Below are 23,973 nucleotides of genomic sequence, written 5' to 3'. Positions count from 1 at the left end.
TTCCCCTCTCCTGATACTGCTGCTACTGTTCAATCTTTATATTCAGAACTAGAATACTGTGGACTCGAAGTCTCAGGAGAGTCTTATGAAAAAGCATGTGGAAAACTCTGGGCCAGAGGTGATCTTTCGACCCAGCATATATTGCCAAGGAGAAAGATTGTCGTTTTTACCACCATGGGTATGATGGAACTCGTTTTTAATAGGCCTGTGGATATCTTAAGGAGACTTCTAGAATCCAATTCTCCAAGGTCCCTTCTAGAAGATTTTTTCACCCGCTTTGGAGCAGGCGAAGCAGCTGCCATGTGCTTGATGTTGGCTGCCCGAATAATAAATTTTGAAGATTTAATGAGTAATATTGTTGCCGATAAGGCAGCTGAGGCGTTTGAGGATCCGAGAATTGTAGGAATGCCACAATTTGATGGCACTAGTGGATTGTCAAACACTAGAACAGCAACTGGAGGTTTCAGCATGGGCCAAGTTGTTCAAGAAGCGGAGCCCATTTTCTCAGGTGCTTATGAAGGGCTCTGCCTTTGTACATCAAGATTACTGTTTCCCCTATGGGAACTTTCTGTGATGTCTAAGAAAATCAGTTCTGACACCATGTCTGAGGAAGGAGTTGTGATCTGTCGTCTTTCTACCAGTGCTATGCATGTTCTGGAAAGCAAGGTTCGATCATTGGAGAAATTCTTAAGATCTAGAAGAAACCAGAGAAGGGGGCTTTATGGATGTGTTGCTGGGTTAGGAGATGTAACTGGCTCTATTTTGTATGGTACTGGTTCAGAGTTGGGAGCTACTGAGAGGAATATGGTTAGGAGCTTGTTTGGAGCATATTCCAACGGAGGTGAGTCAGCAAATAAAAGACAGCGGTTGCCGTATAGTTCTGCTGAATTGGCTGCCAGAGAGGTAAGATTTGTTGAATTCTTATAAATCTGGTGTTACTTTCTTCCTCTTTAATGGTACAGGAGTAAAAGTCATTAATTTAGTCATGCCTTCCTGCAGGTGAGGGCTATGGAGTGTATCAGGCAGTTGCTTCTCAGATCTGCAGAAGCCCTTTTCCTACTCCAACTTCTTTCTCAACATCATGTTGCTAGATTAGTTCAGGGGTTTGACGCATATCTAAAGCAAGCTTTAGTTCAGTTGACATTCCATCAGCTAGTTTGTTCTGAAGAGGGTGACCAAATTGCAACAAGGCTCATATCTGCCGTGATGGAGGTACTAGCCTTTTAAATAGCCTTAGTGTCCCCTTTCTGAATGTTTTGACTCACTAATTTGAATCTGATACTATTGGGTGCCACAGTATTATACTGGCTCAGATGGCAGGGGAACAGTTGACGATATAAGCGGGCGACTACGTGAAGGTTGCCCAAGTTACTTCAAGGAGTCTGATTACAAATTCTTCTTAGCTGTTGAACGTCTTGAGAGAGCTGCTCTAACTTCAGATACTGAAGAGAAGGAGAATGTTGCTAGAGAGGCGTTCAGTTTCTTGAGCAAAATCCCTGGATCTGCAGATCTCCGAACTGTTTGCAAACGTTTTGAGGAATTGAGGTTAGTTTTTCATTCAAGTAGATGCCTACACACTTGGTTGGTTCTAGTTTGTGATCGTTGGTCAATAAGCCATATAGTTTTTTTTTTTTTTTGTATGTTAAAGCTATTTTTCTTAGTGGCAGTCAGAGAAAAGTGAATTCCTTTTAGCCTTCTAAATCGAGTTTCAAAAGAATACTCCAAATGTTTATTATTATGTAAAATGTAGTTTTAAGATAGACGAAAAAAGATAGACCGTACCTAGAAGTTTACAATTAAGCATTCATACAAGAATAAAGTCAAAGACCTAAGGCAAAACGGCCAGCTTAACTCAGAATCAATTATACATGATTCATATTTTGTTGCCCTTTCTTTGAAGACTCCATTTTTTTGGTATTCACTCACAATAATTATCTACAGGTTCTATGAAGCTGTTGTCTGCTTGCCTTTGCAGAAGGCCCAAGCTCTTGATCCTGCTGGCGATGCTTTCAATGACCAACTTGATGCTTCCATAAGAGAGCATGCTCTTGCCCAGCGGAAACAATGCTATGAGATTATTGCCAACTCCGTGCGATCTTTAGCTAGTTCCATGCTAGACGAGGCTTCACGTAGACAATATATATGCCAGATTGTTCATCTTGGTGTGCAATCAACTGACAGAGCGTTCCGGGAGTACCTATACAAGGCCATGATAGAACTGGGTCTTGAAAACGAGCTCCTGGAGTATGGAGGTCCGGATTTGGTACCTTTTCTCCAGAATGCTGGCAGTCATTCTGCATCACAGGTTTGCTATTTACACGTTAGCCCTTTTAAGCTATTTCCATTGCTGTGGTGTCTTGTCACGTAAGGAAGGCATAACCTTAAATGCTTAGGGATTTGTCTACTTGTTAAACTAGCTAACCTCCATAAATATTAACTAGCAGCCTCAGTTCTGCCACCAACTGCGTGACAAAAATAGTCAGGTTTGTTGGTCGACAGTGCAACTACTTTCTAAGAATACTTACATCTGTCTCCTCATGCCTTAGGTTGGGGCTGTATCTACTGGTTCATCTCCGCTGGGTCACTCAGGAACACAGATTTCATCAAATCAAGCAAAATACTTTGATCTTCTTGCGAAATACTATGTGTCAAAGAGACAGCATGTGCTTGCTGCTCACGTATTTCTAAGGCTTGCAGAGAGACGTGCTATTAGTTCAGGGGACAATCCTACACTTGAACAAAGGTAAACCAATCTTTTATGTTATGTGTTGAATATTTCCTCAAGTCACACTATCTTGATTTTCTTACTCCCCCTTCCTTTTTCATCTCTAATGGGTTGCTGCCTTATGAATTTAGGCGACAATACCTAAGCCACGCAGTTTTACAGGCCAAGAATGCAAGTAATAGTGATGGTTTAGTAGGTTCTTCTCAAGGTGCTTCTGACAATGAGTTGCTTGATCTGCTTGAAGGAAAACTCGCAGTTCTTCAGTTCCAAATTAAGATCAGAGACGAACTTGAAGCTATAGCTTCCAATTCCGAGTCCTCGGCTGCCATGCAGGACTCTGACCAGAACGGGACAGTACTTGATGGTGATTCTAGTGATGATTCCAGCTTAGCAAATGCAGCNCCTTTGCAGAAGGCCCAAGCTCTTGATCCTGCTGGCGATGCTTTCAATGACCAACTTGATGCTTCCATAAGAGAGCATGCTCTTGCCCAGCGGAAACAATGCTATGAGATTATTGCCAACTCCGTGCGATCTTTAGCTAGTTCCATGCTAGACGAGGCTTCACGTAGACAATATATATGCCAGATTGTTCATCTTGGTGTGCAATCAACTGACAGAGCGTTCCGGGAGTACCTATACAAGGCCATGATAGAACTGGGTCTTGAAAACGAGCTCCTGGAGTATGGAGGTCCGGATTTGGTACCTTTTCTCCAGAATGCTGGCAGTCATTCTGCATCACAGGTTTGCTATTTACACGTTAGCCCTTTTAAGCTATTTCCATTGCTGTGGTGTCTTGTCACGTAAGGAAGGCATAACCTTAAATGCTTAGGGATTTGTCTACTTGTTAAACTAGCTAACCTCCATAAATATTAACTAGCAGCCTCAGTTCTGCCACCAACTGCGTGACAAAAATAGTCAGGTTTGTTGGTCGACAGTGCAACTACTTTCTAAGAATACTTACATCTGTCTCCTCATGCCTTAGGTTGGGGCTGTATCTACTGGTTCATCTCCGCTGGGTCACTCAGGAACACAGATTTCATCAAATCAAGCAAAATACTTTGATCTTCTTGCGAAATACTATGTGTCAAAGAGACAGCATGTGCTTGCTGCTCACGTATTTCTAAGGCTTGCAGAGAGACGTGCTATTAGTTCAGGGGACAATCCTACACTTGAACAAAGGTAAACCAATCTTTTATGTTATGTGTTGAATATTTCCTCAAGTCACACTATCTTGATTTTCTTACTCCCCCTTCCTTTTTCATCTCTAATGGGTTGCTGCCTTATGAATTTAGGCGACAATACCTAAGCCACGCAGTTTTACAGGCCAAGAATGCAAGTAATAGTGATGGTTTAGTAGGTTCTTCTCAAGGTGCTTCTGACAATGAGTTGCTTGATCTGCTTGAAGGAAAACTCGCAGTTCTTCAGTTCCAAATTAAGATCAGAGACGAACTTGAAGCTATAGCTTCCAATTCCGAGTCCTCGGCTGCCATGCAGGACTCTGACCAGAACGGGACAGTACTTGATGGTGATTCTAGTGATGATTCCAGCTTAGCAAATGCAGCAAATGAAAAGGCCATGGAGCTCTCCTCGGAACTTAAAAGCGTAACACAGTTGTATAATGAATATGCTGTCCCATTTGAGCTCTGGGAGGTGAGTCCAAAAACCTTATATATATATTTTCGTTTTTGAATTAGTTTTGGGCCATGTTTCTGGTTAACTGGTTTTCTAGATGTAACTATATCTCTGTCTGTAACTTAGCTGGTATTAAGTAAATTCGTAGGTTCTATTCATACTTAACCTAACACAAAGTCGATGATCACTGTTTTACGTCATGCTTAGAATTGTTGCGTTAGTATCCTAGTTTCAAAGTTCGAAAATCATAAGATCAAATTGTTGAATTGGAAAGATTCAGTGCTCGTATCTTTGACTCTTTATGTAGGCTCTCTTTTCATTGCTTGTTTATTGTTCTGGCTTCACTCTATGCAGATCTGTCTGGAAATGCTCTACTTTGCCAACTATTCTGGTGATTCTGATTCAAGCATAATAAGGGAAACATGGGCTAGACTTATTGACAAAGCTCTTTCACAAGGTGGGATAGCTGAAGCCTGTTCAGTTCTCAAGAGAGTCGGATCTCATATATACCCTGGCGGTGGAGTTGTTTTACCCCTCGATGTTTTGTGCCTTCACCTCGAGAAAGCTGCACTTGTAAGCTCCTCCTTCTCGTTAAGCTGTTGATTCATGTCATTGGGTTATGAACTGAATTTGAGTACATATATTGTGTAAAATTTTACAGGAGAGATCAGAGAGGGTTGGGGATGTTGCGGATGATGACATAGCTCGAGCTCTTCTGGCCGCTTGCAAAGGCGCAGCTGAACCTGTGCTTAACGCTTATGACCGTTTGCTATCCAATGCAGCCATTGTGCCATCACCAAATCTAAGGATCCGCCTCCTTAGTTCGGTTCTAGTGGTGCTCCTTGAATGGGCAATGTCTGTATTGTCAGACAGAATGGGGTCGAGTCCAACCAGCTCTTCTCTCATACTAGGCGGATCATTTGCTCTGGAGAACAAAGCTGTTAGTAATCAAGGGGTCCGTGATAAGATCGCAAACGCTGCAAACAGGCAAGTTTCTCTCTGACATTTTGGTTTGATTCGGTTTGGTTTTCTTACCCACTCCTTGTTTTGAAGTATAATTAAAAATCAAGAATCTCTGAAAACCCTACAATTTTTTTTTTTTTTTTTTAAATCTCACAAACAGGTATATGACGGAGGTAAGGAGACTGGCTCTGCCACCGAACAGGACGGAGTTAGTATACGCAGGTTTCAAAGAACTTGACGAGTCTCTCTTAACTCCATTCTCCTTCTGATCCATCACTCTCTTCTATTTTTTCTTTTTGTATTTTGGATGCAATTTCACCTTTTTTAATAGGTTTTATAGCAGCGTTCTTGTAACTTTAAATTACACTCTTTGGGGAAATTTCCCCTTTCTTCTTCTTTAGTCTTCAGAGAGAATCAAAAATACGAAAAGAGAAAAAATAATTCTGTAGTTCCTCCTCGTAAAACTCGGGGGCCTTGTCTGTCAATTTTAATCTGTATTCTCTGTAACTTGACTAATTTCTTTATCGAGTGTTGTTGTTGATTAGTATTTAATTGTTGTGTACAAGACCAAGTTGATGATGTTTCACGACAAAAATAAATTAAGGAACTTTTTTAGTAAATTCATTGTATTCGTATGCTTAAACTTTACAAACTTGGTAATAATGATGCTTTTTCAAGATAAGAATATACTGTACTATATTTTTTTAGTTTGACCGTTCGTGTTCTCAACGTTGGATTCCATTGCAAATTTTCATAGAACCAAAGTCGAATTTTCTGGCAGCTTTTGTTTTCTCTTTTTAGTTGATCTTTTACCCTACCCTCGAGGAAAAAACAACAACAATATAGAAAATAAACAGCTCAAAAATATGAGATTAGTTGGTTTTGACCGTGGTCCGGACTTGGGACATGTTGGGCTCATTTAAAGCTAAAAAAAAATATACTATTGTCTCCCTCCTACATTGATGATTTCTTCAATCATACTCCGTACACTGTGTATCTTTGGGGAAAATGAATTGACATCAAATTCAACGGAAGATTTAAACAACTTCAATAACCCTCCCTTCCCCTAAAGTATACTTTTAGTGAACATGAGAATATGTACATTTAAGTACCCAAAACCTAATCTGAAATTATTTGAATCAAAACTCAATTAAAAAAAATTAAAATGGTGTCATTCATTGGAATGATGAGACGAAGGTCTCTAGTGATATACTTTTGTCGTACATGTTTGGACAAAAATGTGATGGTCCCTAATAATTTGACAACACATACAAAAATAAATACAAATGGTCCCTAATCCTCTTCAATGTAATTAACCCATAATACTAACTAGTAATTAACAGTGTCTCTCTCTCTCTCTCTCTCTCTCTCTATCGTCGTCACTCTTTTAACAACCATACACCCTTAAACCTCATTTAAATCCCTAGCTAGAGCTAAAATGGTTCTCTTCTTTTGAGTGAGTGAAGTGAGGATTTGAGGTCGGAAGAAGAAATGGAGGAAAGAGGATTCATGTCACCTTCATTGACCATATCGTCGTCTTATAGAGAAGGAAGAGGAAGCAAGGGCTTGTCACGACGGAGATCGATGAGACCGAGCTTTGACGCCGATAACGAGTTCATGACCTTACTCCATGGCTCGGATCCCGTCAGAATTGAGTTAAATCGCCTGGAGAATGAAGTCAGAGGTTAGTTACGAGTATACTAGTATGATTTTTGTTGATGAGATTTGAAAAATCGTGTCGTGTGTGTGACTTTTTGATATATAAATACAGATAAGGATCGGGAATTGTCTGAAGCACAAGCTGAAATCAAAGCATTGAGGTTGTCTGAACGACAAAGAGAGAAGGCTGTTGAAGAGGTTTGCTTTATAATCTTCTTCCATATTACTGAACTTGAGAGAGTGGCATTATGATAATGTTCCTATTTATAGAAGATGTGACTTTGGTTACTTTGGAATTAGTCATCTCTGCTATATATATATATTGCTTTTTCTGTGGTCTTAGTTCAGTTTTTATTTGGCTGACGTTTCTGCTGTTGTAATTTTGAAGCTTACTGAAGAGTTGGGAAAGATGGTGGAAAAACTCAAACTTGTTGAAAACCTTCTTGAGAGTAAAGTATGCTTTTTTATATCTCTCCTTTGTTCTTTGATTCCTTTTTTTTTCATTCTGTATTTAATGATGTTGTATGTTTGTCACAGAACCTTGAAATCAAGAAGATAAATGAAGAAAAGAAGGCTTCCATGGCAGCTCAGTTTGCAGCTGAAGCCTCTCTTCGTAGGGTTCATGCTGCTCAAAAGGATGATGACATGCCTCCAATTGAAGCTATTCTTGCTCCTTTAGAGGCTGAACTGAAGCTTTCGAGACTAGAAGTATCTTCCTTCCTTTGGATCCGAAATTTATTCGTATAGCTTGATTCAACAACTTATGGAACAATGATCATTGGACCTTCCTTCTCATTTGGTTTTACATGTTTTGAATTGTTAGGTTGCTAAACTTCAAGACGACAACAGATCACTGGACCGTCTAACCAAATCAAAGGAAGCAGCTTTGCTTGAAGCTGAAAGGACAGTTCAGTCTGCATTGGCAAAGGCTTCCATGGTTGATGATCTCCAGAATAAGAACCAAGAATTGATGAAACAGATTGAAATTTGTCAGGTATGTCCATCATTTATTTTACACATTGGACCAACAATACCAGAGTATCTCTTCTGTTTCTTACCATGTGGTGGCCTTATTTGTTGATACATTGGTTCATATAGGAAGAAAATAGAATTATAGACAAGATGCACAGACAGAAAGTTGCAGAAGTTGAAAAGCTTATGCAGAGTGTGCGGGAGTTAGAGGAAGCTGTTCTTGCTGGTGGTGCAGCCGCAAATGCAGTCAGAGATTACCAGAGGAAATTTCAAGAAATGAATGTAATAGTTTCGTATGCTTCTATAGTGCCTCTGTAACTTACTGTGTTTCTTGTTAGTTGATGTTTTGGTCTCGTACTGATCATAAATTGTTGCGTTTTGTCTTTTCCTTAGGAAGAGAGGAAAATTCTTGAACGAGAATTGGCCCGTGCTAAGGTAAATGCAAACAGAGTTGCTACTGTAGTAGCAAATGAATGGAAAGATGCCAGCGACAAAGTGATGCCTGTAAGGCAGTGGCTCGAAGAACGTAGATTTCTGCAGGTCATTGTTGATATATATCTAAATTCTCCTGCTGCATCAAGTTTTGAAGATTAACTAAATACTATTTCCATCCCTTTCTGTTTGGGCAGGGAGAAATGCAACAATTACGCGACAAGCTTGCCATAGCTGACCGAGCTGCAAAATCTGAAGCTCAGCTGAAGGTAAAAACTAAAGTCATAGCTGGGGAACATTGTTATCCTACTTTGTATTATATGGCCTTACTTTTGGAATTGCTGCTTTTACTTATTTTTAGGAGAAATTTCTACTGCGGCTTAGAGTGTTAGAAGAGAGTTTGAAGAGGCCTACAAGCAGCAGCAACAGAGGCACATCTATTGGTAGAAGTGCGAGCAACGGGCCTACTCGAAGACAATCCCTTAGTGGAGCCGAAACGAGTCCAAAAATTACATCAAATGGCTCTTTGACCAAGAGAACACCAAGTTCTCAGCTGAGATCATTGACTCCTAGTGCGAGCTCTGTATTGAAGCATGCTAAGGGAACTTCTAGATCATTCGATGGAGGCACCAGATCGTTGGATAGAAGTAAACTGCTAATAAATGGACCGAGATCAAATCATCCTTTGAACAACCAGTCTGCCGAAGGAACTAACAGAGGCGAGTCACCTAGCTCAGTAAAAGGGGAAGAAGAACCAGATGACAAGTCAACAAATAATGATAGCGTCCCAGGTGTCTTGTACGATTTGCTGCAGAAAGAGGTCATAACATTAAGGAAAGCTGCTCATGAAAAAGACCTGAGCCTGAGGGACAAGGACGAAGCTATTGAGGTCACTTAGTTTTGGTCTTCTCCTATTATATTGTAGCCTTTAGATGGATTTTTTAGAGTCTAAATATTTGGGTTGTGAACTTTTTTAGATGTTGGCCAAGAAGGTTGAAACATTAACAAAGGCGATGGAAGTTGAGGCAAAGAAGATGCGAAGAGAAGTAGCTGTAATGGGGAAAGAAGTTGCTGCAATGCGTGTGGATAAAGGACAACAAGATAGTAAAACCAGACGCCCCTCGGTCTCAAAAGGATCTTCAAACACTGCTCAACTTCTTACTGGAAGGTAATCATATCATCATATCTTATATTAATATACAATGAGCTTTATCTAGTATACATCGTCAAATGTCACTATTGTTTACGCATTTTATCTTTTGTAGAGTATCTGGACGAACTGGGATGACGAGGAGCACACCGTGATAAACTACTATAATGGAACAATTCGATCACTCACTGCCTGATCTCTGCGGCTTGTGCCAAATTGAGGGAAGTGATTCAAAAGGCCGAAAGAGAAAACCATGTACCGAACCCGATTTGATTTGGTGTGTGCTTCTTCTCTGAAGTATATTACCAACATTTCAAGATAAAGGGAGTAGTGCACTTCACTTGGCTGATATATTTTGTGTTATGTATAGTAGGAGAGGTAGGGTATTGCTTTATGTAACATTTTAAGTTTTATGTAACATTTAAAGCTTTTACTGTGTGATTGTTTTGTGTGCGTCACTCTCTCTCCCCTTAGTTAATATTCTTATTAACCTAACTCAGTTAAGCGTATTTGGTACTTGCCTACTTGGTAGCCTAATAAAGAACTGATCAAACCCAAAAATGCTTAACAAATTTTGAAAAAGAGTCCCGTTAAAATAATGATCGCCACTAAACACACATAACCACATGAATTGAACCGGCTCCGTATCATTGACCAACCGGTACGGGTATCGCAACGTGGGACTAATTAATAATTAATATTTTCACTTTGGGCCCAAAAGTATCCAATATTTGAAAGCGTGGTCCTACTTTTTTTGGTTTGAAATTGCTTCCCATTACCGTTCTGCTCCTTTGGGTTCTTTTCTCTTTTTTTTTTTTTCCAGATTCATCAAATCTCATCCACCGCCGCGCGCGAGAGAGAGAGAGAGTAAAGTACCCACCACCGTAAATTTCGAATCCACCATCCGATCAACCGTATTGTATTGTCGTTAGATCTAGATCTGAGCGGTCCGTGAGAGATTCTCTGGATCTGTGATACGTTCCAGGAAAAAATGGCGACGATGAAGAGTTTGATAGGTCTGATAAATAAAATCCAGAGGGCATGTACTGTCCTCGGAGATCATGGCGGTGAAGGAATGTCTCTTTGGGAAGCTCTCCCAACCGTCGCTGTCGTTGGTGGCCAGGTTTTGATCTCTTTTCTATCGGAAACTTAACACATTTGGTATCTTAAAATCCGATCTCACTTCTTCGCCTCTTTAATAATCCCTTACGTTTCTGATTTCTTATTGTTGATGTTTGGATCAGAGTTCTGGAAAATCTTCAGTTCTAGAAAGTGTTGTGGGAAGAGATTTCTTGCCTCGTGGATCTGGTAATTTTACCTTTTCGTTTAGCAATTTTGTTTGTCGTCTGTATGTTTGGAATTGAAATCTAGGTTAAGTTTTGTGTTCTCCGGAGCATTACATGAATCTTTTTGAGTACCTCGAAGAACCTTCACATTAGCTCCTCATTACTGTGCCATGTGAATAATGTTTCATTGATGTTGATACTCTTATATCGTTTTCAGTCTTTGTGTTGGTTTGATCATGTATTGTTCTTTTCTTATGTCGTCTTGGAGTGCTCATCGAAATCGATACCATTTGATTCATTAGGTATCGTTACGAGGAGGCCATTGGTGTTGCAGCTTCATAAGACTGAAGAAGGGACGACTGAGTACGCTGAGTTTCTTCATGCTCCTAAGAAGAAATTTGCTGATTTTGGTAGGTTTGTTTGATTCTTTCATGGGGAAGTCTAATATGAAGCTATGTACTCGAAATAATGAAATGCTTAGAAAGCAAGTTGGGCTAATAAGTGTTCTTCTCTTTCCAGCTGCTGTGCGGAAGGAGATTGAGGATGAAACTGATCGTATTACTGGGAAGTCGAAACAAATCTCAAACATTCCAATCCAGCTGAGCATATATTCTCCTAATGGTTTGTTCTTAAGACCACATTTCCTGTAATGCATCCCTATTGTTAATACTTAGTAAATTTCCTATGTTGCTGACACCAGCAGTAATGAGTAAAACGTAGTAGGATTAGATTTGAAGATTCCAATTTTGCTAACCTCTTTCTTGTTACTTTGAATTCTCACTTTATGATCTTGTCTACAGTTGTTAATCTGACGCTCATAGATCTTCCGGGTTTGACAAAGGTTGCTGTAGGTAAGAGTTTGATATGCCATATTCTTGGTTCTTTTATCTAGTAACTTGTGCTTAAACTATTCACTGACTTGAATATTATTCTTGTAGAGGGACAACCGGATAGTATCGTCCAAGACATTGAAAATATGGTCCGCTCTTATGTCGAGAAGGTCAGTCTTATTTCTAGGCTATTGCTGAGAAGGTTTCGGCAATTTTTTCAGCCAAGTTGAACAAAAGAATGCATTTGGTCATCATCGCTCACAATAATGTTAACTTTGGAAGCTTATCCATGAATTGTTTTAACTGCAGCCAAATTGCATCATATTGGCTATTTCTCCAGCTAATCAAGATATTGCTACTTCAGATGCTATAAAACTTGCTAGAGAAGTTGATCCCACAGGTACGACCTAGATGTAGCTTCCTAGTAGCTGGTAGGTAGTGATTTTTTACACTCCACAACATTTTCTTAATCCTCTAATATATTTATGTAGGCGAAAGGACTTTTGGAGTTGCAACCAAGCTTGATATCATGGACAAAGGAACAGACTGTTTAGATGTAAGGGTCTTTCCTTATATCTGCACCTTGGGGTCTCAACTAATTCAGTTACTTGTTTAAATTACTTTGACACCTCTTTTATCTATATGATGAAGGTTCTTGAGGGAAGGTCGTACCGTTTGCAACATCCCTGGGTTGGAATTGTGAATCGCTCACAGGCTGATATCAATAAAAGGGTTGATATGATTGCTGCACGTAGAAAAGAGCGTGAATATTTTGAAACAAGCCCTGAATATGGGCACTTAGCCAGTAGAATGGGATCAGAATATTTAGCAAAACTCTTGTCTCAGGTACCCTTAGGATTTACTCGCACAGATCTCATTTGAATTAAAGCTTCATTGTATGGCTTTGTCTTTCTTACTTCTTTGTTTTTCTCTCTATTAGCACTTAGAGACTGTTATCAGGCAGAAAATTCCCAGTATTGTTGCTTTGATCAACAAAAGCATCGATGAGATAAATGCAGAGCTGGATAAAATTGGAAGACCCATTGCAGTAGATTCAGGAGTAAGATTTTAAACCATTATGTAATTGATATTCAGAGTTGCATCAGAATCGTATTGTTAGTCACACACTAAATATATGATTCCAGGCCCAACTTTACACAATTTTGGAACTCTGCCGGGCATTTGATCGTGTCTTTAAGGAGCATCTGGATGGAGGGTAAGTGATTTAGTTATTGCTTCTTATTTGTAGACCTCATAAAATGTTGTCGGTATATATGATGCGATTTTGATGATCAATTTGGAGTCTATGAATGTTTTCAAAAGATAGTGGCGACTCCAGAGTAATATGCTGCCCTATAATGAGTCTTTACTTTGCTTATCTTCTAGTCAGCTTCCAGAATAAGGATGTGCAGTTTTTGTAAATTATTACAACAATGACCTTTTCATAGAAGTATGCCAAAAAAATGTTCACACAATTTGACAATTTAGGTCCGGTAAAGTTGGTAGTCTTACATTTATTATGTTGTTTGTATCAGACGACCTGGTGGAGACCGAATTTATGGAGTTTTCGACCATCAATTACCAGCAGCCTTAAAGAAACTTCCCTTTGATCGACATCTCTCTACCAAAAATGTTCAGAAGGTTGTTTCAGAAGCAGATGGTTATCAACCACATCTTATTGCTCCTGAACAAGGATACAGACGGCTCATTGATGGATCCATAAGCTATTTCAAAGGACCAGCTGAAGCCACTGTGGATGCAGTATGCGTCCAAAAAAATTGAGATTCCATTACTTTGAGACTTAATTTACAGTAAATTGACTATATTCTTGATTACTGTTTGATATTTTCTAGGTGCATTTCGTATTGAAGGAGCTGGTCAGAAAGTCAATTTCAGAAACAGAGGTAAGAACTGAGAAGAGGCCTTTGGTTTTGACGTTTGAGAACTCCTCCTAGCTCTTTACTGTTTCAATCTCAAAATGCCATTGTTATGTTTATCAGGAACTGAAGCGATTCCCGACTCTAGCAAGCGATATAGCAGCTGCTGCAAATGAAGCCCTCGAAAGATTCAGAGACGAAAGTAGGAAAACGGTTCTTCGTCTGGTGGACATGGAATCCAGCTACCTTACGGTTGAGTTCTTCAGGAAACTTCACCTAGAACCCGAGAAAGAGAAACCAAATCCAAGGAATGCCCCAGCACCAAACGCAGATCCCTACTCCGACAATCACTTCAGAAAGATCGGTAAGTGTCTCTCGCCTCCCTTTACTTATGATTGAGACAGATCAAGACTTTGTTTGTTGACTTTGGATAACTTAGGATCCAATGTGAGTGCATACATAAACATGGTCTGTGACACATTGAGAAACTCTCTTCCCAAAGCTGTTGTTTACTGCCAAGTTAGAGAAGCTAAGAGATCGCTCCTCAACTTCTTCTACGCTCAAGTAGGGAGGAAAGAGGTAAAGAATATTATTATTACTCCTCTTTTGGTTGCCTGAGAGAAAATTCGCAAACCGAGAATAATGTTTAATCAATAATGGTGCAGAAGGAGAAGCTGGGAGCGATGTTGGATGAAGACCCACAGCTGATGGAACGAAGAGGGACACTAGCCAAACGACTCGAACTTTACAAACAAGCTAGAGATGACATCGATGCTGTGGCTTGGAAGTAACGGGGTTTGTTAAGCACTACTATTCTTTATATTGTTGATTTCTTTTGTTCGTGTGGGCACTGCATTATAGTAATAGGTATGTTGGGAGTTGTAACTTCCAATCCACACAAACTCACACGGGGTTACTCATGTTTTCTTTGGTCTGCTAATTTCTATCACAACTTTCCCACTTCTTTTTTTGTCTGTATCTTCGATTCTTGGATACTGTTTTAGAACGGTTGAGACATATTTGAAGTTAGCACGCTTTTCACATTTACGACAAAAGGATGAAAATAGTGAACTTTTAGATATGGACGAATTTGACCGGCGGTTCATATTCTACTGCTCACCTTTAGGATCACTATCCAGATTCAGTTCAAGTATGAAAAAATGAATAGACCACAAAGAAAGCCTATTTGTCTTGAAAAGTCCAATTTATATATTTCATTAAGAAAGAACCAACTTATCAAACCATATCTTCTGTCACGAACAATAATAGTCGTTAGAACTAAATTTCCACTCGGAGCGAACAGATGAAGTATATACACGCGTAAGCGGAAACCATATAGACCGGTTGTTTGTTATACAATTCAATAATGGCTTAGTGGCATAGGACTCTCCATAAGTTAGACACGTCTCAAATTTAACAAAGGAAACTTAAACTCAAGTCATAGTGCTTTTAATGCAATGGTAATTTAACTAACGATCAGCCTGCTTCACAATTCACATGGATGATGGATCATTTGAAAATAGATTTAAAAACATGCACAAGTATCGGTAGGTTAGTAGTAATACTTAAAAAATTAGGGATGTACGAGTAAAATTCATAAAATCATAACAGCCTGTGTTAGGGTACTGTTTAAATCGTCAAAGTACAGTAGTAATAACAAAAGTCAAAAAACAGAGATAGGTTCAATTCAACTCTCAGCTGCCCAATTTATTGCAGCGAATTAAGGGCAATGATTTTTTTCTTTTTCTATCCACTTTACCGTAGAGATACTTCGTCTATTTCTGTCTTCCTGTGGCTTCTTTGGGTCTCTCTGTCAACATCAAAGCTATTTACTTTTTCAACAGACTTTATCGTGCGTCTGTACGGACCACAGAAGACTCTCTCTCTCTTTATATCTCTGAGAGAGTTTTGAGGATCTGATGAGAGCCAAAAAGATCATGGAGGAAAGCCAAGAACTTGCTGCCTTGACCCAGTTGAAAAAATCCGTCGAGAAACTCTCTTCTTCCACTGAGGTAATCCGATTCGACGCTTTTAGTTTCCATTACCCAAAAAGTTGTTGTATCTTTTTCGCCCTCTTTGTTTTTCTCTTTTTTTATTTATGCGTTTCATTGTCGAAGTTGAGAAAAATATACCATTTTAGATTATCTATAGGTTTTATGGTCTAAAACTCTGTCTCAGTCTCGTCATGATGGTTTGCATTGTGAACTCATTCTCCCATCGTAAACCCTAACAGTAGTCAGCAGAGAAAGTTTAGTAAAATCAGAAGATCTAAGCCATGTGTGCGTTTTTTTCCCCTGTTTTGTTTTTGTGAAGGGATATGAGGATCCGACACTGATGAGGTTCCTGGTGGCAAGATCAATGGACCCAGACAAGGCAGCAAAGATGTTTGTAGATTGGCGAAAATGGAGAGCCTCCATGGTTCCTCCAACTGGGATCCCTGACTTGGAAGTGAAAGATGAATTGGAATTCAAAAAGATCTGTCTTCAGGGTCCAACCAAATCAGGACACCCTATGGTGCTTGTCATAACCTCTAAGCATTTTCCTGCTAAGGATCAAGCTAAATTCAAGAGTAATCACCTCTCACTTGTTTAAGACTTTGACTATCATTGGATATACACTCTTCATTTTGAGTAGATAAGTACTGTGTTAGGGAACCCCGCTTAAGCTCTAGTTAACGATTGTTCTGATGAGCTTCTTTCATGTTCTCTCGTTATTGAGTAGTTTCATTTGAATCCAGGTGATTCACTAAAACTTCAAATGCATGGAGTTTCTTCAAGTCCATATTATGTGTGATTCTTTTTAGTTGATTCTTGAGATTAGTAACTATAAACTAATCTTTTATGTGTTTGTTGTTTGCAGAGTTCTGTGTTTATTGTCTAGATAAAACAATTGCAAGGTGTTTACACATTACTCAAAACCAAAACACTTCAAAAATTCTCTATCTTCCCGTTGTTCCTCGATTTACAAGCTTTTTGGTTTATATGTTTTAGTGGCATCGAAGGCAAAGAAGTAGGAGATGAGAAGTTGGTTGCCGTTATTGATCTGGCAAACATTACATACAAGAACCTTGATGCTCGTGGATTGATCACCGCCTTTCAATTCTTACAAGTAAAGCATCTCCCCTCTTTCTAATACAATAATGTGTAGATTATACCAAAAAAAAGAGTCGCATCTTTTTAAATATTGGAAGAATGTTTTTTCTCTAGTCTTACTACCCGGAACGCCTTGAGAAATGCTACATCTTGCATATGCCTGGATTCTTTGTGACCGTTTGGAAATTTGTCTGCCGTTTTTTAGAGAAAGCAACTCAAGAAAAGGTTTTATATGTAATCCTCTCTTCATGTATCTTATTATCTCCACAATGTTCAAAACGTAATTGTTCTGTTTTTGTTGATGTTGTATAGATTGTGATAGTAACTAGTGGAGAAGAACAGAGAAAATTCGAGGAGGAGATCGGAGTCGAGGCTTTACCTGAAGAATACGGTGGCCAAGCTAAGCTCACACTAATCCAAGATGTTGTTCTTCCTCAGACTACTCCAGTAGCTATAACAAACAATAATGTTTAACTCTATAGTCTTTGGAAGTATTATTAACCTGAATACCCTAAACCCTCCTTTAATCTATTGGACTATTATTATTTATTTTCCTACTGCTTGAATATTTTATTCAGTAAGAGAGAACAAAACTATTCACCAAAAAAAAAAAAAGAGAATTAGAACAATATTTTCTCGTCTTAAAAATTTTACACAAATAAAGCAATCAAAACATGAGAAAGATGTGTGAATGAATATATATTCATTCTGCTGGACTGCTTGTGTCATCGCTTTTGCTTACCCTTTCTACTTTCTTTCCTATTCACATCAAAAGTAAGAAGAATGCAAAACACATTGAAACTTGAAAGAATAATAAGGATACAACATGGTTGATACCTAGTTTGGTCAGGAATCATAAGACCACACTAACATTTAGAAACAATAATGTCTCTTGTTGCAAGATTCCAAGGTTAGCTATAGGTGTGTCCTTAATAGAATAATAGTTTGCAATCTACAAAGAACTTTTCAACAACTTTATATTTCCAAAAGAAGAAAATGAAACACATGAGAAAGTTGTGTGAATACACTCAATCTGGTAAATGACCAATTACAAACATCCTGCTGTTTCTATTTCTTAAGGCTAAAAACCCTGCTGTTTTGACTTTTGAAGATGTTGGTAAACTCCACTAAACAACAACAACACTCTTAAAGTCCCAAACTTTTTCTATCACAGCCGCCTCCTAAATCTCTCTCACTCCTTCTCCTTCACGACGGCGACAATGGCGACGTTCACTCATCAAACCCCACGAACCCATTTCCTCTCTCGCCTTCCTCTCAAAGCTAAACCCAGAGCCTACGCGTCAAGGGTCAAAATGTCTCTCCAAGAATCCGCGCCATCTCTCGCCGTCGTTGGCGTTACCGGAGCCGTCGGACAAGAATTCCTCTCCGTTCTATCCGATCGAGACTTCCCTTACAGCTCCGTCAAGATGCTTGCATCGAAACGCTCCGCAGGGAAACGCGTTGCCTTTGACGGCCGAGACTACACGGTTGAGGAGCTCACTGCGGAGAGCTTCGATGGCGTAGACATCGCTTTGTTCAGTGCCGGTGGATCCATAAGCAAGGAGTTTGGTCCTCTCGCTGCGGAGAAAGGAACCATTGTTGTTGATAACAGCTCTGCGTTTCGAATGGTTGAGGGAGTTCCGCTTGTGATTCCTGAAGTGAATCCTGAAGCAATGAAAGGGATTAAAGTTGGAATGGGGAAAGGTGCTTTGATTGCTAACCCTAATTGCTCCACCATTATCTGTTTGATGGCTGTTACGCCTCTTCATCATCACGCAAAGGTTTGGTTTTTATCTTCTGAAACCCAGTTTAAAGGGGAATCAATGGGAACCATGAAAGGTGTAGACTTTTGTGTGATTTTTGAATAACGTTTTCGGTTGGTTCTTATAGGTGAAGAGAATGGTGGTTAGTACATATCAAGCAGCTAGTGGTGCTGGTGCTGCAGCTATGGAAGAGCTTGTTCAGCAGACACGCGAGGTTTTGTTTCTTTTTCAGCCTTCTTTTGATTGAAAATGTTTAATGATTGTGCTGAGTAGTGATTCTGCTTCTTCTTCTTCTTTTGCATTGGTGTGTTTTCTTAGGTTTTAGAGGGTAAACCTCCGACTTGTAACATCTTTGGACAGCAGGTGATTGCTCAATTTGCTTATAGTTTTTTTTTCGAATGTGTTGATTTTGAAATCGATTTTGAGTAATTTGATTGATGGTTTTAATGTTGTTCTGCAGTATGCATTTAACTTGTTTTCGCATAATGCTCCTATTCTTGAAAACGGTTACAATGAAGAGGAAATGAAACTTGTGAAAGAGACAAGGAAGATCTGGGTGAGTGGGTTTCATTTCACAAAACTTGAGATTTTGTTTTGTGTTCATTTCACTGTATTCTTCTGTCCAAAATTGTTGAGTGTGTTTAGAAGTCTCTCATCACTTTCTTGCTCTTCACAGAATGACACAGAAGTAAAAGTAACAGCAACGTGTATACGTGTTCCAGTTATGCGTGCTCATGCAGAGAGTGTAAATCTCCAGTTTGAAAGCCCTCTCGATGAGGTAATGTAATAATATTAATACTCATGAAACCTGGTTTGTACTGAAGCAGTATTTCAAGTTCTTGAAGCATCGTTGTTCTGTGGTTCCTAATGATTTTAGTCACTGATAGGGCAATTTGAATCATGGCTTAAACCTCTAATGTGGTCAATTTATATCGTTATTTTACAAGGAATCATATACCTGTTGAATAATGTGGAGTTGCATGTAATATCATATCAGCATAAGTAGGCTCTGATTGTTCTCTAGGCACCTGCAGATTTTAACCTTTATGCTGTTCTTTAGACTTGTTTTGCTAACATTCTTTGTGATCATCAAGTTCTTGTTTGAGGTTATAACGGTTTTTTCTAACTGTAATTTGACAGAACACAGCAAGGGAGATCCTGAAGAAAGCACCCGGAGTATATATAATAGACGACCGTGCTTCTAATACTTTCCCTACTCCACTAGATGTCTCAAACAAAGACGATGTCGCAGTTGGTAGGATCAGGCGAGACGTGTCTCAAGATGGCAATTTCGGGTAAAAGTCTCACTCTTTCTATTAAATTTGATGCAAATGAGATTTTTTTCTGTCTTTCAATATGGTTAAAAAGGATACAACTTAATGAATTCAGGCTGGACATATTCGTCTGCGGAGATCAAATACGGAAAGGAGCTGCTCTGAATGCTGTTCAGATCGCGGAGATGCTTCTCTGAATTTGAATCCCCCCTCACTTTGCTTCTTCTCAGTTCTTGACAAAGGGGATCACTGTATTATTATGAGAGAGAGAGACATTTTGAGTCAAGAATTTGTCTCATTATTTCTATTTTGTTTTCGAGGGTATTTTATTCTTCTACTTGACCAAATTTTGTTACTTTCAAATTCATAAAGTTGTTCTCTGACATCAGAAAACTCATCCCCATTCCCCACGCTTGAACCTTGTCAATTCCCCGGTTCGAATTTGTACCGGCTTGGTTAATCTAAGAAGCAATTACTGTAGGTTAGGGGATTGCTTTAAAATGGTCACATTTTCAGATTGCTTTAGAATGGTCACAGTCACAGAGAACTAATTCGGGCTCAACAATTATTGTAGGCACTTTGATGATAGTACGATTGCAAATATTTTATTTACTTGTTTATGTTTAGTTGCCCAAAATAATTATCATCAAATCCTAAAAATTAACTCCTTCGTTACTAAGATTTGTATATTTTTCGTTAGCGAATATACTTACTTCCTTTTTTAAAGGCTCTTTAAACAAATCCTGATCAAATCGTTCAACAGTTGCATTCATTATCCTTGTAAAATTCCTAAAACCACTCTTAGTCCATTTAATCATAATTAATAATACATCAATGCCAATGAGACCTCTCCTCCACCGTCCGATTAAAGTCTATTATACTAACGTCAGCAATCTCACGCAAGCTTGGTCAGAGTTAACTTGATATGCGAAACAGAGGATTACGGCTCGGCCAATAAGGGACCTGAGAAGACGAGAAGGACTTTGGTCTCTGGACTTTATTAGTCTTTCTTTTCGCTTTAATTCTTTGGATAATTATGGAACTTGGGTTTTTGGTCCCCAGTTAGTGAGAATCCAAAGGCCACCATAATCAGAGTCGACGGAAACTAACATAAGAAGAGAGATCAGTCATCGCCCTCGGGTATGTTTAACTTTAAAGCCCTCTGCTTTTTTTTTCTTTTTTTCTTTACCTTCGTTAGTTCGTGTTCTTATCACAGTGCTCTTAGGTTCTTCCAAAAATCTTGTTTTTAGGTTGATAGAATTAGTTTTTTGAGAAGAAGATGGGGAAGACAATTCAAGTGTTTGGATTCCCTGTTGGTGTAAGCGCTGATGATGTTAAGAACTTCCTCGAAAGGCTCACTGGTTCAAGCACTGTTTACGCCATCAAAGTCAGACAACCGAAGAAAGGTGGTCCAAGAGTCTACGCCATTGTTCAATTCGCATCCGAAAGACATGCCAGACTGATCATCACGAAGGCTGCAGAAGGACTTTACTATGGTAGATCATATCTCAAGGCTTTCGAAGTGGAACAAGACATTGTCCCAAAACCAAGAGCTTCACTGCACAGCATCTCTGATCTTAAGATGTACTTTGGTTGTCAAGTCTCACCTAAAAAGTTTTTAACTTTATGGAGTGCTCAAAATGTTTGTGTCTCGTTCGGAACTGGGATGAGGAAACTGCATTTCTCCATGTCTTGGTATCAAAAGGACTACCGTCTCGAGCTTTCGTATGAGAATATATGGCAGATTGATTTGCATTCACCGCAAGGGAGATCATCAAAGTTTCTTGTGATTCAAGTGATTGGTGCTCCTAAGATCTTTGAGAAAGAGGATCAACCTGTTAACCTTTTGTTTGGATTGATGGATTTTTACAGTGATGGGTCTGATGAGCAGTGGATAAGAACTACAGATTTCACTTCATCTTCTTGTATAGGTCAATCAACTGCCTTCTGTTTAGAGCTTCCAGTTCATCTCAATGTTCCTGACTTCAAAGAGAATTTTGCAAACTATGCAGAGCACAGAGCCAGCAGTTTTCTCATTGAATCCGGTTCTAGCTATTCATCTAATGCTAACAAGCTAGTAATCGTTGTTGATCCTCCTCCAGGGTTTAATCTGCCTTTTGAGATCTTGTTTAAAGTTAATACATTGGTGCAGAACGCTTGTCTCCCAGGTCCAGCTCTTGATCTTGACTTCTATCAGCTGCTTAATCCAAAAAAATATGACAGAGCTCTTATAGATCACTGTCTTGAAAAACTCTATCACCTTGGGGAATGTTGCTATGAGCCTGCTCGTTGGCTCCGTGAGGAGTACAAGAAGCTGACCTCTAATAAAAAGCTTCCACTGTCTCCTACCATATCTCTGGATGATGGACTTGTTTATATGTATCGAGTTCAAGTTACACCAGCAAGAGTCTATTTCCTTGGACCAGAGGTGAACGTTTCGAATCGTGTGCTTAGACATTACTCTAAGTATATCAACAACTTCCTCAGGGTATCATTTGTTGATGAAGATCTTGAAAAAGTTCGTTCCATGGATCTGTCTCCGCGCTCTTCTACTCTAAGAAGAACCAAGTTATACGACAGGATATATTCTGTTCTTCGAGATGGGATTGTTATAGGAGATAAGAAGTTTGAGTTTCTAGCTTTCTCTTCCAGCCAGTTGCGGGAGAACTCAGCTTGGATGTTTGCACCAATAGACGGGCTTACATCAGCACGTATCAGAGCTTGGATGGGTGATTTCGACCATATAAGAAATGTAGCTAAATATGCTGCAAGGCTTGGCCAATCTTTTAGCTCGTCAAGAGAGACACTTAATGTTAGGAGTGATGAGATTGAAGTGATTCCTGATGTTGAGATCATGTATTTAGGGACACGCTATGTGTTTTCCGATGGAATAGGAAAGATCTCAGCTGAGTTTGCTAGAAAGGTAGCGAAGAAATGTGGTCTTACAGAGTTTTCTCCTTCGGCTTTTCAAATACGTTATGGCGGGTATAAAGGAGTGGTGGCTGTGGATCCAAACTCATCAAAGAAACTGTCTTTGAGGAAGAGTATGAGCAAGTTCGAGTCAAGGAACACAAAGCTTGATGTTTTGGCGTGGAGCAAGTACCAACCTTGTTATATGAACAGACAGCTAATTACTCTTTTGTCAACTTTAGGAGTTAAAGACAATGTCTTTGAGAAGAAACAAAGGGAGGTTGTGGATCGGCTCGACGCAATTTTAAGAGATCCCTTGGAGGCTCATGAAGCTCTTGGTTTAATGGCTCCAGGGGAGAACACAAATATTCTCAAGGAACTGATCTTATGTGGCTATAAACCTGACGCCGAACCTTTCCTTTCAATGATGCTTCAGAATTTCAGAGCATCTAAGTTGTTGGAACTACGGACAAAAACTCGAATTTTCATTTCTGGTGGAAGATCTATGATGGGATGCTTAGACGAGACCAGAACACTGGAGTATGGTCAGGTAGTTGTGCAGTACTCAAATCCCATGATGCCAGGAAGGCGGTACATCGTCACTGGACCTGTTGTTGTTGCGAAAAACCCATGCCTGCATCCTGGTGACGTGCGTGTTCTACAAGCTGTCAATGTACCAGCTTTGAATCACATGGTGGACTGCGTTGTGTTCCCTCAAAAGGGCTCGAGGTATATATATTCTTTTGAGACTTAGTTTTTTGACGAGCTTAAAGGTCTTGGACGTTGATTTGAAATCTTGTGTTCTTTTGTGCATAGGCCACATCCAAATGAATGTTCTGGAAGTGATCTAGATGGAGATATATACTTTGTATGTTGGGATCATGAATTGATTCCACCAAGAACATCTGAACCAATGGACTACACACCGGAACCAGCTCAAATCTTGGATCATGATGTCACAATTGAGGTAACAATAAAAAAGACTCTGTATTACTTTACTTATTATTATTTGGTAGATTGATTTTTGATTGGCTTAATCGGTTTCTAGGAAGTTGAAGAGTACTTTGCGAACTATATTGTGAATGATAGTCTAGGGATCATAGCGAATGCTCATACCGCCTTCGCGGATAAGGAACCACTCAAGGCGTTTAGTGACCCATGCATTGAGCTTGCAAGGAAGTTTTCAATAGCGGTTGATTTCCCAAAAACTGGTGTGGCAGCTGAGATACCGCAACATCTTTATGTGAAAGAGTATCCTGATTTTATGGAGAAACCGGATAAGCCAACGTATGAGTCAAAGAACGTGATCGGTAAGCTATTTAGAGAGGTAAAAGAGCGAGCTCCACCATTGATCTCGATCAGATCATTTACTCTTGATGTGGCCTCAAAGTCTTATGATAAAGACATG

At 39.4% G+C, this 23,973-nt stretch overlaps 6 protein-coding genes across 7 annotated transcripts in view; all 6 read left to right on the top strand.

Annotated features, from left to right (window-relative positions):
- The window catches only part of LOC104778722 (nuclear pore complex protein NUP155-like), a 9,639-nt gene extending 3,767 nt beyond the window's left edge, over positions 1 to 5,872 (top strand). The window contains exons 6-14 of the mRNA XM_010503165.1: positions 7 to 903; positions 1,000 to 1,212; positions 1,298 to 1,545; positions 1,942 to 2,305; positions 2,547 to 2,743; positions 4,018 to 4,375; positions 4,712 to 4,930; positions 5,019 to 5,344; positions 5,481 to 5,872. Of these exons, the coding sequence (XP_010501467.1) occupies positions 7 to 903; positions 1,000 to 1,212; positions 1,298 to 1,545; positions 1,942 to 2,305; positions 2,547 to 2,743; positions 4,018 to 4,375; positions 4,712 to 4,930; positions 5,019 to 5,344; positions 5,481 to 5,589 (2,931 nt within the window). The 3' untranslated portion in view covers positions 5,590 to 5,872. The remainder of the gene's footprint in view (positions 1 to 6; positions 904 to 999; positions 1,213 to 1,297; positions 1,546 to 1,941; positions 2,306 to 2,546; positions 2,744 to 4,017; positions 4,376 to 4,711; positions 4,931 to 5,018; positions 5,345 to 5,480) is intronic.
- Positions 6,665 to 10,011, top strand: LOC104773630 (microtubule-associated protein 70-4). Its single transcript, XM_010498279.2, has 11 exons — positions 6,665 to 7,004; positions 7,092 to 7,177; positions 7,368 to 7,433; positions 7,517 to 7,687; positions 7,803 to 7,973; positions 8,078 to 8,233; positions 8,345 to 8,491; positions 8,581 to 8,652; positions 8,745 to 9,272; positions 9,361 to 9,551; positions 9,649 to 10,011. The coding sequence occupies exons 1-11, from the start codon at positions 6,812 to 6,814 to the stop codon at positions 9,686 to 9,688; spliced, it is 1,821 nt and encodes a 606-aa protein (XP_010496581.1). The 5' UTR covers positions 6,665 to 6,811; the 3' UTR covers positions 9,689 to 10,011.
- On the top strand, positions 10,322 to 14,569 carry LOC104773625 (dynamin-related protein 1C). The gene is made up of 16 exons (XM_010498275.2): positions 10,322 to 10,656; positions 10,778 to 10,841; positions 11,122 to 11,229; positions 11,339 to 11,440; positions 11,620 to 11,670; positions 11,758 to 11,819; positions 11,959 to 12,049; positions 12,141 to 12,205; positions 12,301 to 12,495; positions 12,590 to 12,709; positions 12,795 to 12,865; positions 13,185 to 13,410; positions 13,503 to 13,553; positions 13,650 to 13,890; positions 13,966 to 14,105; positions 14,192 to 14,569. Exons 1-16 carry the CDS (start codon positions 10,525 to 10,527, stop codon positions 14,315 to 14,317), a joined length of 1,845 nt encoding a protein of 614 aa, XP_010496577.1. The 5' UTR covers positions 10,322 to 10,524; the 3' UTR covers positions 14,318 to 14,569.
- Positions 15,275 to 17,175, top strand: LOC104773616 (CRAL-TRIO domain-containing protein YKL091C). Its single transcript, XM_010498268.1, has 6 exons — positions 15,275 to 15,538; positions 15,840 to 16,095; positions 16,386 to 16,422; positions 16,517 to 16,634; positions 16,733 to 16,843; positions 16,931 to 17,175. Exons 1-6 carry the CDS (start codon positions 15,446 to 15,448, stop codon positions 17,090 to 17,092), a joined length of 777 nt encoding a protein of 258 aa, XP_010496570.1. The 5' UTR covers positions 15,275 to 15,445; the 3' UTR covers positions 17,093 to 17,175.
- LOC104773609 (aspartate-semialdehyde dehydrogenase) lies at positions 17,767 to 20,052 on the top strand. Its single transcript, XM_010498262.2, has 7 exons — positions 17,767 to 18,399; positions 18,509 to 18,595; positions 18,700 to 18,744; positions 18,842 to 18,937; positions 19,058 to 19,159; positions 19,522 to 19,676; positions 19,771 to 20,052. Exons 1-7 carry the CDS (start codon positions 17,839 to 17,841, stop codon positions 19,850 to 19,852), a joined length of 1,128 nt encoding a protein of 375 aa, XP_010496564.1. The 5' UTR covers positions 17,767 to 17,838; the 3' UTR covers positions 19,853 to 20,052.
- LOC104773593 (RNA-dependent RNA polymerase 1) overlaps positions 20,684 to 23,973 on the top strand; it is a gene marked incomplete in the record, with an annotated part of 4,333 nt that continues 1,043 nt past the window's right edge. The window contains 4 exon segments of one of the 2 annotated variants that reach the window (XM_010498240.1): positions 20,684 to 20,795; positions 20,906 to 23,294; positions 23,382 to 23,532; positions 23,614 to 23,973. In XM_010498240.1, coding sequence (XP_010496542.1) covers positions 20,935 to 23,294; positions 23,382 to 23,532; positions 23,614 to 23,973 — 2,871 coding nt within the window. 2 annotated transcript variants of the gene reach the window in all.

This window comes from Camelina sativa, chromosome 3 (genome assembly GCF_000633955.1).
Source record: "Camelina sativa cultivar DH55 chromosome 3, Cs, whole genome shotgun sequence".
In the NCBI taxonomy this organism is placed as follows: Eukaryota; Viridiplantae; Streptophyta; class Magnoliopsida; order Brassicales; family Brassicaceae; genus Camelina; species Camelina sativa.
The sequence above is the reverse complement of the archived record's forward strand: the minus strand, read 5'-3'. Positions and strand labels throughout refer to the sequence as shown.